The 13,685-nt window shown below is 50.2% G+C and overlaps 1 protein-coding gene across 1 annotated transcript; it reads left to right on the top strand.

Moving 5' to 3' along the window:
• The first annotated feature begins 10,086 nt into the window (after positions 1-10,086).
• LOC137160147 (olfactory receptor 52E2-like) lies at positions 10,087-11,034 on the top strand. The gene has a single exon (XM_067558597.1). It carries the CDS (start codon positions 10,087-10,089, stop codon positions 11,032-11,034), a length of 948 nt encoding a protein of 315 aa, XP_067414698.1.
• Positions 11,035-13,685: the final 2,651 nt, after the last annotated feature.

Raw genomic sequence — 13,685 nt, 5'->3', positions numbered from 1 at the left:
AGATACTAAAGGATTGGCTGCCAGCATGGTATTTTAGGTAAGATCCAAACTTATATTGATCTGGTGCTGTGGCTGACCCCTTGGGGTCAGAGGGAACTTCTTTAGCAAAGAGCAGAGAGTTTAAATAACTGGTCTCTTAGCTGGACCTAGTGCTGATTTGGGAGCCTGGAACTGAAATGCAGTAAAGGGGCTGTGTGCATTTGTGTACTGTCTTCTGTGGGGATTCAGAAGTGCAGTTTGTGGCTGGATGGGAAGCCTGGCCTCAGTGTCACCCACCAGTGCTGGGAGAATCTGCTCTCCTTTTACAGCCTGCCCTGATCTTGGCATTATCAATTGGCTGCCCTGGGCATGGATGTATCACACCGTGGCTCAGACCGAGCTCCATGGACAGCTGGCTAGTGACCTGGTGTGGGGCTCTCCTTCCTAGATCACTTACAGGACAGTCAAAGAGACATTAGAGCCTTCCCAGCCCTTTAAAAACACCGAGACTGGATGAATCAGAGAGACAGAAGAAGCAGGAGGAGGCAGGAGAGAGGTTACAGGACTACAGGCAGCAAGCCAGCTGGAGGTGACAGGCTGCGAGTCAGTTGCAGTTGTAGCAAACGGGCATTTCCTGCACAGCTGTGTCCCTGCAGCAGGGCAGTTTCGGAATCCTCCTTTTCTTGGCTGGAGGAGAAGCTGGACATCATCCCTCCAACGGCACTTTCTGCCCTTCCTCCTTCATGCTGGGCAGCTTGAGCTGGGATCTCCATCCCCTTCTGCTCCATCTACATCACAGCGCTGCTGGAAGATCAGCTGTTCTTCATCAAGCCTTGCCCAGATCTCTCTCTCTCTCCATGCTGGCCCTGACCGACTGACCCATGCGCTGTGTGTTGTGGAGTCTGGCAGGTTCCTGGTGGTGTCGTGGATGGCCTTCGACTGCTATGTGCCCATCTGCGCCCTGCTGCGATACACCTCCATGCTCACCGGCTCCGTTATCGCTAAGCTGGTGAGGTGGCTGCTGTTCTGCCACTCCCGCATCATGTACAACCCCTACTGCAAGCACATGGCCATGGTGATGCTGGACTGCGGGACAGCAGGCCCAACAGCCTCTCCGGGCTGGTCCTGTCCCTCGTCGTCATTGGGTTTAACCTGAGCTGCATCTTCCTGTCCCACACCCTGATCCAGCTGCCGTCCCACGGGGCCTGGCACAAGGCCCTTGGCACCTGTGGGGCACACGTGGGTGTCAACATCATCCTCTAGACCCCCAGGCTCTTCTCCTTCCTCAGCCACCACTTTGGCCACAGGGTCTCCCCCCATGTCCACACCTTTCTGTGGAACCTCGACCTGCTGGTGCCGGCCATGCTCAACCCCCTGGTCTATGGTGCCAGACCCTGCAGATCCGACAGGATGCTGAGGACGCTCCGCCCAGGAGAGGATGCCCCGTATGTGTGTGTGGTAACCATGGGAATTGGTGCAATGTGTGTACCACCCATGTGCATGGCACCATGTCCCTGGGGCACTCTGTGCTGCCGTCGCTGTGCGGGAGAGGGAATGAGAACTGGCGGAGTGTCACCCAGCCTGAGCGGGTACGAAGGGGCCATGAGGAGCTGAATACAATCTACACAGGAGTGGGGGATCCTGGGTGGATGGTGGACAAGCCAAGGGCTGGGCTGTTTACACTTAGTGGCTGGGACGCCGGGCAGGCTGACATATGAACACAAGGTAGCGGAACCAGAGCCAGAAGGCTGGGGGAGAACAGGTTCTGCAGGGCGTGACTCTGAAGAGACGGAGGCTCAGACACTGAATAAGGGAGAGATGTGTCCAGAGAGAGCGAGGATGGATCCCAGAGAATCACGGCTTGGCACAGCCATTGCTTCTTCCAGCAGGGAGCTGCCTGGAGCTGGGCTTTTCCGTGTAACCTCAGGCCTGTCTCATGCTGTACCCAGGCGATGAATAAATGCTGCCTTGCTTTGAAACAGCTGCCTGGTGTCAGTGCAGATCCTCCCCGGGTGCATTGCTTCCCAGGATGGCCCCGTCACACTCTGGAGCCTGACCTCACTGGGACGCATTGTTAGGAGCCCCGGAGGAAAGCAGGGGGTGCTGGATGCCCCATGCCCAGGTCTGGAGTCCCGGGGCCATATGGCCGGCCCGTGCGGAGGATTTGGACGTTAGGGGAAGGCTAAACGCTCCCTCCACTTCTAGATCCTCTGACCTCTGCCAGCTGAGACCCAGCTGATGTGCAGGCAGCCACGGGCCTTTTATCTTCCGGGTGGGCCTGGCCACTAGCGGGTGACATCAGTGCCCCAGCCACACCCTTGTCCTGGTGCACTCAGACCGTTGGTGAGAGTGCCAGGTGCCAGCCGGGCTGGGTTCAGCACGTGGCTTTCAGCTCGTGGCTGGCCGCAGCTCCAGGGAGACAGCGAGGGTCATGCCCCCGGGATGTGCGTACCCCAGACACCAGCCCCTGGCACGGCAATCCCAGCGCTCACACCAATGCAGAGACATGGCGTCACCAGTCCAGGGGGACAGATCCCACAGCTGTCCTGGGCTGGCTGAAAGGTCAGAAGAACTGGCTGCACACACAGGAGGGAGGGAAGTTGTTGCAGCATTGGTTGAAGGGAGAGAGATTGAGCCGGGTGGAGTGTTAAGGAACGTTTATTTGGTTACAGCTTCTAGTGCACTCGTTCCCTTTGCCTCACGGCCAACAAAGTGAGCCCCGAGTTCACCACTTTACAACTTTCTATCCAGTCTAATATGTAAACACACACACGTCTACAGCGCCCCATAAACCCCGACTGGGTGATATCAATGATTATAAAATTAATAGTACTGGCTAGGGGAGGCGTATAATCATACCCGCCCCAGCTTGTTATTTACCATGGAACTTGCGTGGCATATGCCTTATTGGTATAAATCTTAACAAACTAGCAACAAGGGAAGACCCGGGGGTAGGGGTCTGGGGAAGAAGAGAGAACACTCTTCTCACTGCATTCTTTGTCCAGGTGGTAGGGGAGGAATGAAAGGGGAACATAGCCTACTCCTATTACGACCTCCTTACCATGGTACCTATCGGGTAGGTCTGCCCAGCTCCAGACACTGCTAGAAAGTTGCCCTGATTTGCTCCCTCCATCCCTAACTTCAAGGCCAGAAAAGTGCTGTGCTTTGCACATGGTTATTGACTGTGTAATAAATGGCCCTTTTAGCCCAAGTCAGGGGTCCCACGGAGGACAATTCGTGTCCAAATCCTGGGCCGAACTCCCAGACCCCCAGGAATGTGGCCCAGTGCTGACATCCCTTGTCCCCGCACCCACAGGAGTGTCTGGTGAGGCCCGAGGGGCAGTAAGGTGGGGGGACCAGAGGAAACTGAGACAGGGAAAATCTCAGTGGACTCTAAAGAGAAATCGCCAAGCTGGGAGATGGATCCGGCTGGGAATTGCCTCCTGGGCATGGGGGAGCTGTGGCAGTAGGCTTGGGCTAAGCAGACACGGAGAAGCCATCCCTGGCACAGGGAGATGGGCCCAGCTCTCCTGCCGCGGGAGCGGGGCTCCCCAGATGCACCTGACTGGCGGGGCTGGGCGGCACCGGGGGCGAATATAGGAAGAAGCAAATGAGGGTGAGGCCGAGCCCTGAGCTAGAGCCCCATGGCCAGGGGGCTGGGGAAGGCTCTGAGCCAGAGAGCAGCGCAGCCTGCGGCTCTGTCCCAGCCAGAGGGCAGGCAGCGAAGGCTCCAGGCTGAAGGCGGTGCCTGATGGAAAGGCTGGGAGGGAAGAGGAGCCCTGGCCTGGGAGAAGGCCCCGGGTTGGCCTGGGGATGGGCTGTCTTGGGGCTTTGAGGACTGGTCGATGTTAATACGGCAGCTGCAGGCAGCTCCCGGGCAGTTACTGAGTGCTTCTTTCCAGTCTCAATCGTCTAGTTTCAGCTTCCAGCTCCTGGGTCACGTCTGACCTTTGTCTCTGTAACCCTTCAGCCAGGCTGAGCCGGCAGCAGCAAGGGCCAGTTCTATATCTAGGGGTCCCTGTGAATGATACAACACCAAACCGGCTCCAGCCCCCAGCCAGTCACCCGGAGATCACACACCATCCCCTGGGCGCCCCAAAGGCAACACTTCCCCTCTCACCAGCACAGAGTCTGAGTGTAGAAAGTAACCCTTTCAATAACAGGAAGGCAGTAACACAGCCCTGGTTTGGGAAAAACAGTGCAATCAGAATTCACAAACGCCATGAGCAGAACCTCCCCACCCCAGAGTACGTGGGGTGTGTCCTTCGCCCCTCGCTTCTCGCTGTCCCCTGCCCTACCGACCGTAGCTGCACTGTCTAGCTCTCGGTTGGTCGTAGGGCTCAACCTGGCCTCCTCTCCTCACTCCCACTCCCTGGGGCCTCCACCCCCACCCTGCTGGCTCTTGCCACCTCCTGGATGCAGGTCACGACCTGGCCCATTCTGTTGACTGTCAATCTCTCAAGATTTCCCCGGCCCTTTAGTAATTTCAGCTCCAGCGATTTCAGCTCCCCATTCATGGAAAACCCTCTGCTGACACAGGAGTACTGGCCCTGCTTTTAACAAAACAAAAGACTCCAAGAGAAACCATTAATTCCACCTTTCACTGGTGAGAGCCAGTTGTGAAACCCTGCCTGAGAACAGCCCTTCTGGGGGAGTGGTGCAGTCTCAGTAGGAAGACACCCCACCCCACTGCTTTCACACTCTCCGTGGCATCCCAAAGCCTCCTTCGTTGAGTTCTGTTCGGATAAGAGGGAATCTTTCATCAGAACAGGCTAAGCACAGTTCTGCTGCCATTTGTTCACACAATCGGAGGACAGCATTTCATTATCCCTGCAGTCAACACTACAGTGATTTGTAACCCAGTACCAGCCAGGCTTACCATTTCCCATCAGGCTCAGCACCTAGGTGTGGTTATGCAGATACAGAGCCCATGCAAATAAAATGCCCCCGTTTCTCCTGGCTGAGCAGGGAAGGGCCACTCAGACCTTGCTTACATCTGAACACAAAGAAGAAGAAGAATACTGTAGCCATTCAACAGTAAAAAGTGACTCAGTTTACCCAAGTTGAAATTTGACCAGGACATTGGGGTTAACACCATCACTTCTGCTGCCATGTAAGATTTTGGTGAAATGGTCAGGGCCTCGGTTTTACACTGCATCTGCAAGTTATTTTGAGCAATCAAATACATCACCATGGCGATCCTCTGGGTTGTGGATTGATGGAGAGGGAAGGGTCATCAGCAAAATAAATCTGACATGTCAAATGGACATGATTTCTTTTCTTGGCTATAACAAATTTTGTGGATAAAGGTAACTGGGGAGATGCCATAAAGTTAGACCATTGCAAGTTCTTTGACCTAGTACAACATGAGATTCAGATTAATAAACTAGCCCTAGACAGAATTACTGATCTCTGAGCCCTTAGCGACATCCCTGTGTGTTTGCAGAAAGTGTCCATATCTCTCTTGCATCAGATCTCCTTCTCCAGATCTGCCTGTCTGCTAGCTAGCCATCCATCCCAGGCATTGACAGGGCGTCAGACCCTATGGAGATCTAGCCATTATCCCTACTTCTCTGACTAATTGACGATCATGTTTAAATGTACACAAATACACTGAGCAGCCAATTCCTCTCTGACTCCGCAGAGAGCCTGGGAGTTCTCCTCTCCCTTTGGGAAGGACCCTTAATCGCTGTTTACTCCTACAGATGGATAAAGAACACAGATGCGCAGAGGTAGAGAGACATTGGCTGGTGTCTCCTGTCTGCAGCCTAGGAACCCCACTGGGATTGCCCAGAGCTATAATATAAAGCCGTTTCCATCCTGCCTGGACCACTTGCCCTGTGTCGGCTCTCGGCGTGGGATGTTTTTGCAGATGCTGCTGTGAGAGAGGTGTGGGACACGGCTACCTGACGGGGGGATTCCCAGGGAAGACACTTCCAGCTCACAACTCACAGGTACCTATCACATACTCAGAGCGCACTGCTTGACAGACCTCGGGCAAAGTGGGCAGGATGGAGTAGAGAACAAATCTGTGTTCCTTTGCGCTCTGCACAGCCAGTAAACATCCCTGGCCCATTCCATAGGTAATGAGTATACTCCCGTATCACTGGCCACAATGCCCCGTTTTGCTATTGTCTAGTTTGCTGTGCCCCCCGGCTGATGCCCCTGGGGGCAGCAACTGAGTAGAGAGCTCTGGAGTCAGCTCTGTGCTAATGCACAGTCTCCTCCTCTCCTGGCATTTCGAGGGTCTGGCTGTAACGGGGCTGGAATGGAGGGGATCTTACCTCACTCTTTTCTGCCTGAAACTTGCAAATAATCACTCAGCTGGAAGCAGATGCCCGGCATGGGAGACTTCAGGCCAAACGTTTCAAGTCTGGCAAACTTGTAAGCACTGACAATGCGGTCTGGTCAGTGTCAGACAGCCTTCACTAACAGGTGCCACCAGCACTGCCTGCAATGGCCACAGCATGGTGGAATCCCATTCAGCCGAGCTCTTTGCCCGAACAATAGCTGTGGCCAGGAGTTCCACAGGCCAAATATGTATTATAGAGAAAATTTTCCTTTTTAATTATAGATTTTCAGCATTAGCTACCACCTCTAAGGGAGCTGGATTACCTACGCTGATGGGAGAACACCTCCCGTCTGTGTAGGTAGTGTCTACACTGAAGCGCTACAGTGGAGATGCTGTAGCATTTTAAGTGTAGGCAATCCCTCAAGCACATCTTCCAGAGAAGTATCCAGGCTTGACGTGAAGACATGAAGTGTTGGAGAATTCACCATGTCCCTTCACAGTTGGTTCCAACCATTAATCATTCTCAGTGTTAAACATTTGGTTCTTATTTCCAACTGGAATTTATCTGTTTTCAGCTTCCAGCTACCCTGCCTTTCTCTGCTTGATTAAAGGGCCTGTTATTCCCCAAAGTATTCTCCCCATGAAAGTACTTTTACAATCGAGTCTCCTCCTGATCGTCCTTTTGATACGATAAATAGATTAAGTTTTTTAAGTCTTTCACTGTAAGACATTTTCTCCAGCCCTTGCCTCATTTTTTTGGCTCTTTTCTGCGCCCTCTTCAATTCTGTAAGTGAGGCCTGCATTCCCTCTTCCGAGATGATAGTTTTGCATTTGTCTGTATTAAAACAGTTTGTTTCACTGGGCCTAGCTTACCACACAGTCCAGATCCATCTGTCTGCCTGCTCTGTTCTCAGCAGTATAACCTCTCCGCCAAGCTTTGTGTCCTTCACACATTTTGTCTGGAATGATTTAATATTTAGTTCCAGTTCTGAGATCTGTCCGTTAGCCAGTGTTAGTCCATTTAACATGTGCTCTATTGCTGTTGTATAGTGTTAATATTTTATCTGCATGGTTTGCCCTACGAAATCAAATGCCTCAGAGAAATCGAAGGCTCTTGCATCTGTGTGGTTCCCTTGATCAACCAAACTTGTGCTCTCATTAAAGGATGAAATTGGGTTTATTTGACAGGACAAGTTTTGCATAATCCCTGTTGACTGGCATTCATTATATTCCTACCCTTTAATTCTATTTTGATTTAATCCCATATCAGTTTTTCCATTGTTTTGCCTAGGATTGATGTCAGGCTAACCAAACTATAGTTACCTGGGTCATCCCGGTCACCCTTTTGGAATAGTGGCAATCTATTAGCACTCTTCTAGATGTCTGGAATTTCCCCAGTATTTCAAATATTTAATTAAATGTATTTAAGTGGGCCGGAGGATTTCCTCAGCCTCCTCTTTTACTCACTGGTGTACGTTTTCCAGGCCTGTTCATTGACAAATCTTTTTTTTGTAGTAAATGCTATTTAACATCCTTCTTGATTGTTAATGGACTGGGAAGTATTTCATAACCTCATGTGATGTTAATATATCACACTGTTTTTTCCATATGCAGTACAAAAATATGTATTGACTATGTCTATCTTTTCTGCAACATTAACAAGTTTTCTTCCTTCCTCTTGTAATTGGCCCCGTACTTACTGAGTAACCTCCTTTTTGTTATCCTTAGCCCTGACATGCATGGTATTTTCCCTAATGGCTTTAATGTCCCTTGTCCATTTTCATATCTTTCCAGTTGTATTGCTTGCTATCTATTTTCCCTTTTTCCCATATGTTATATATTGCTTTTTCCCCCGCTAACTGCTGCCTTCATTTTGCCACTGAACTGGCTTTTTAGCTCAATTTATCTATTTCTTGATTGTGGAATTGTGGCTTTTTGGCTATCTAATAAACTTTCTTCTTCAAGAACTCCCAATTTTCATTCACTTTTTTCTGTCTACATTTTTCTTCCCAATCAATTTTGCCCTATCAGCGTTTTGGAATGAGCCTTTTGGAAGCACTAAATATCTAGAGATAGTTTTGGCTGGGAACTGTTCTCAGTGTGTGCATTGGAATGTAATCCGTTCGATTCTTTGTTTTGTTCTCCTCTCTCACATGCCCCCTTCTTTGTCTCTTCTCTAAACTAAACAGTCCCTGACTTTTCGGTCTCTCCACATATGACAGTCTCCCCCATTCTCATAGCCTGTCTCTGAAATCCCCTTTATATCTGATATATATTTTATAGAAACTGGGTGACCAAACCGGAGTGCATACCCACCGCCGGCTATTCTCCATTCCATTCTTTAGGCATCCAAACATTGTCTTTGTTTTGGCCACTACTGCGCATAAGCAGGTCTTTCCATTGACTTGCTACCAACAACACCCAGGGCTTTCATGGAGCTGTGTTCTAGTTGGGATGTTTCTCCAGGCACATCTCTTCGCAATCAATGGTTTTTTTTCACTTTAAGATTTTGAGCAGCTTCAGGGGTAAATGAGGAACTGCCAATGGCATGGACTCTCTAGCCTGTGTTTCATTGCGTTGAGGAATAAGATTATAGAGCCAGTTGTTTATAATTATTTCTCTGAGTAATTAATGTCCTTTTCAAGTGTGTGATGAGAGAGCGATCAGCTTGTAGCCACGGATTTCATTGTATTCTTCATTTCTCGTGTGATGTTATGGTTACGTGTCATGTTATATATACTATAAACAGAGTTCAGTGGTCATTGGGTAATAGAGGTATAAGGCTGATCAATAGGTAGAAGGGATCATTATGTATTGGGTATCTAAGTAAGGAGGGTTGAAAAGCAAGACCTCGAGGCTGATTCTAATAGCTTCAGCTATTTTAAGATGTAGCCATAAGAAAACCTGACATAAGTAAGTGACCCAAGAAAAACTTGATGCCATAAGATTATGGGCAAAGATGCGTCAAGAGGTGAAATTGCAAAAAAAATGAACTGGATAAATAATTTTAAATCCCCAAAATGCTCTAGAATCATATTTCTCTCCAACCTGTGCCTTAACCACAGGGTACAGATTGTGTATTTATGCTAATGAGAATAAAAGGGCATAAGAGAATAAGGGAATAAGAATAAGAGAATAAGAGAATAAGGGAAAAGAATAAGGGAATAAGAATAAGAGAATAAGGGAATAAGAGGGCACCTGAATTTTTGGGGACACCAGACCAATAAGGAGAAAGAGGTTGACATTTTCATGTACATGTGCAGAATGTAGGTATGGTCAAAGATCATAGTATAAAAATATGGTGCCCAGACTAGGAAAATTGAGCTAACACTACCTAGGAGGAGTCTGTCTCTAACAGTAGCTGGTGCGTGAATAAATCTAGGAGTTGTATATGCTGTGACATTCCTAATTTTGTTGGTTACTTTCAGAACATTGATATAAGATATTACACCTTGTTCCTGTGACCGTCTGTGTTCCTTGCCTTTGCCTTCATGTGTTCCTGTGAGCTCTGGATCTAAAACAAGCAGAGGTCACTTTGTGAACTTGAGACTGCAGCCACCAGAGCTGAACTCACAGATATTGTAATACAACATCACTAAATTTACCTTCAATAAAAATAAAAGGCTACATGCTTCCCCTGAGAACAACCGCCCCTTGTGTATGAAGCACCTCATTTTAACTCTGTCTCTCCATCCAGGCATTTGCATTGCGACCATCATGTTAGATCCTGGGAACATAAAGGAGGTCAGGGGAACCTACGGTACATAGAGGAGACACTGTTCTGCCTCAGAGTTGGACATCTTCTCCTCTACGCCATGTCAGATTCCAACACAACCGTCTTCACCAACCCCTCCTCCTTCATCCTGCTGGGCATTCCTGGGCTGGAGGTGGCACATATCTGGATCTCCATCCCCTTCTGCGCCATGTACGCCATAGCCGTCTTGGGGAACTTCACCATCCTGCTGATCGTGAGGATGGAGACAAGCCTCCATGCGCCCATGTACTATTTCCTCTGCAGGCTGGCTGTCATCGACCTGGTCCTATCTACTGTCACCCTGCCCAAAATGCTGAGCATCTTCTGGTTCAATTCCAGGGAGATCGATTTCAGTGCCTGCTTCACCCAGCTGTACTTCATTCACTGCTTCACAGTGATTGAGACTGGGATCTTAGTGGCCCTGGCTTTTGATCGCTATGTGGCCATCTGCAATCCCCTCAGATATTCCACCATTTTGACAAACCGAGTTGTGGCCAAGATCGGCATGGCCGTGCTATTGCGTGGCAGCTTGCTCACGCTGCCCCGTCCCTTCCTCGAAACGAGGTGGCCTTACTGCAGAACCAACGTCATCGCCCACACATATTGTGAACACATAGCCGTGGTGAAGCTGGCCTGCGCCGACATCCGCTTCAGCAGCTACTATGGTCTCTTGGTGATATTCTTAGTGACTGGTCCGGATGTGTCTTTTATCACCTTCTCCTATATTCAGATCCTCAGGGCCATCTTCAGTCTCCCCACAAAGGACGCCCGACTCAAGACTTTTGGTACCTGCGGCTCCCATCTCTGTGTCATCTTAGCCTTTTACATCCCAGCTCTCTTCTCCATCTTCACCCACCAGTATGGCCACAATGTGCCTCTGCATTTCCACGTCATCACTGCCAACATGTACCTCCTGCTGCCTCCCATGCTAAATCCCATCATCTACGGGGTGAGGACCAAACAGATCCGTGACAGGCTGCTCCACCTCCTTACTCATAAAGGGACCTAAAGTTTTCTCCTGGTGCCCTGGCTCTCAGACTGAGCACCATGGAGAGCCGGCTAGTGACCTGTTGCGGGGCCCTCCTTCCTAGATCACTTACAGGACAGTCAAAGAGACAGTAGAGCCTTCCCTGCCCTTTAAGTTTATTGAGACTGGATGACACTCACCCCACCTTCACTGCAGGCCCACCTCAGTCAGCTCCAGGCTCAGTCCCTGCCCTGGCTTGGGATATGCCACCAACTTCCGAAGCTCCCTGCTCCATCAAACTCCAGCAGGCAGCAGCAGCTTCGGGACCCAGGCAGCAGGCAGTAGCCAGCAGCAGGCAGCCAGCAGCTTCCAGTCTCGGCTGCACCCCACCCCAGCACCAAAATGGAGTCCCACCCATGCTTTTTTCTCACTCCCTGGAAGGGGAAGAGTCTCTCCCCTTTTTCCCCAAGACATCATGGGAGTTGTAGTCTCCCAGGATCTTCCTAACTGTAAAACTCCCTATGAAGTTCCAAGGTCCCAGAAGTACAGAGTGCCTACACTTACAAGTCATTTCTCTGAATAATTAAAATGTCCTTTTCCTGTTGATCTGTGCGCTACCACCCTCCTAGTAAAAAACTTTTCCTAATGTCCAGCGACTACCGAGAACCCCCTTTCAGGTAGTTAAAGGCCGCTTCAAATCCCCCCTCACTCTTCTCTTTTGCAGACTAAACAAGCCCAGTTCTGCTTGTAGCCAAGGGTTTCCTTTTATCCTTCATGTCTCGTGTGATGTTATTGTAAGCAGGGTCTGAGTGGCCCTCCCCTACTGAGCCAGCTGAACCTCTGCAGAGCTGGGGGGCACTGTATTTGCTTGGGCCCTGTATCTGCATAGGGACACCTAGGTGCTCAGAATGATGGGAAATGGTCAGTCTGGCTGGTGGTGGGTACAAATCACTTTCGTGTTAATTGCAGGGGGAATGAAATGTTGCCTCCCCTTCTGCCACCTCCCACTGTATGAAAAAATGGCAGCAGAATTGTGCTGAGCCTGTTCTGTGAAAGATTCACTCCCATCCGAATAGGGTTCAGGGAGCGAGGCTTTCACATGCCAGGACTGTCCCATATGACTCTGGACACCATTTTAGCTCCTGTTAAGTTTCACAGGCCACATGGCCAAAAAACAGGGTTTATAAGATCAAGCCAGAGAAACCATTTGGCCTTTGTTCCTGTTCAGCGGCGGACTCACAGCTACTTCTGGATCTATTCACCTTGCAACTGAACCGAAGGACTTAGATCCATCCAGGTACTGGATGTGAACCAGAGGGAACTATACAAGCCTGCAAATCCACATTTCTTCCAGAAACCTGATGTAAATGGACTTTTAATCATTTGTATATCTGTGATTTACTTTAACCCTTTAACATTTCTCTCATGCTTTCTTTCTTTTTACAATAAACCTTTAGTTTTAGTTACTAAAGGTTTGGCTGCCAGCATGGTATTTTAGGTAAGATCCAAACTTACATTGAACTGATGCTGTGGCTGACCCCTTGGGGTCAGAGGGAAGCTCTTTAGCAACGAGCAGAGAGTTTAAATAATTGGTCTGTTTGCTGGACCTAGTGCCGGTTTGGGAGCCTGGAGCTGAAATGCATTAAAGGGGGCTGTGTGCATTTGTGTACTGGCTTCTGTGGGGATTCAGAAGTGGAATTTGTGGTTGGATGGGAAGCCTGGCCTCAGTGTCACCCACCAGTGCTGGGAGAATCTGCTCTCCTTTTACAGCCTGCCCTGACATTGGCATTCTCAGTTGGCTGCCCTGGGCATGGATGTATCACACCGTGGTTCAGACCGAGCGCCATGGAGAGCTGGCTAGTGACCTGGTGCCAGGCCCTCCTTCCTAGATCACTTACAGGACGGTCAAAGAGACATTAGAGCTTTCCCAGCCCTTTAAAAACACTGAGACTGGATGAATCAGAGAGACAGAAGAATATGGGGCAGGAGAGAGGCACAAGGGAAGCCGAGGGGACACTTTGGTTACAGGACTACAGCTGCAGCAGAGAGTCGGACTCCAGCTGGAGGAGAAGCTGGACAGGCTGCGAGTCGGTTGCAGGGCCCAGCTGTGGCTCGTGAAACGTGGCGTTTCCTGCAGCTCCCAGCAGAGTGTGTCCTGCAGGGGTGGTTTCGGGTCCATGCTGGGCATGGGCAGCCCTTTCACATACACCATGTGCCTTTGTGTTCAACCCTTTCCTTTTCTTGGCTGGTGACGGCGATTCCCTGTGGCTGAAAGCGCCCACCGCCTCTCCCCATGTCGGCTCCCTCCAACGCCAGCACTTTCTGCCCTTCCTCCTTCATCCTGCTGTGCCTGCCAGCGATGGAGCATGAGCACTGCTGGATCTCCATCCCCTTCTGCTCCATCTACATCACAGCGCTGCTGGGCAACGTCGCCCGGCTGTTCTTCATCAAGGCGAAGCCTGGCCTGCACGAGCCCACGTCTCTCTTTCTCTCCATGCTGGCCCTGACCACTGTTCCGCCACTCCAGCATCATCTACCACCCCTACTGCAAGCACATGGCCATGGTGACGCGGGCCTGCAGGACGGCAGGCCCAACAACCTCTCCGGGCAGGTCCTGTCCATCGCCATTGTCATGCTGTCTGGATGAGGGGACCCCCTGAGGTGTATTCAGGAGCTCCAATTACTCCTTTCTA

This window comes from Emydura macquarii, unplaced genomic scaffold, assembly GCF_026122565.2.
Source record: "Emydura macquarii macquarii isolate MOO-44397 ecotype Brisbane River unplaced genomic scaffold, CSIRO-AGI_Emac_v2 contig_2145, whole genome shotgun sequence".
NCBI classification, from domain to species: domain Eukaryota; kingdom Metazoa; phylum Chordata; order Testudines; family Chelidae; genus Emydura; species Emydura macquarii.
Note: the sequence above shows the minus strand (reverse complement) of the source record. Positions and strands in the feature narration are given on the sequence as shown.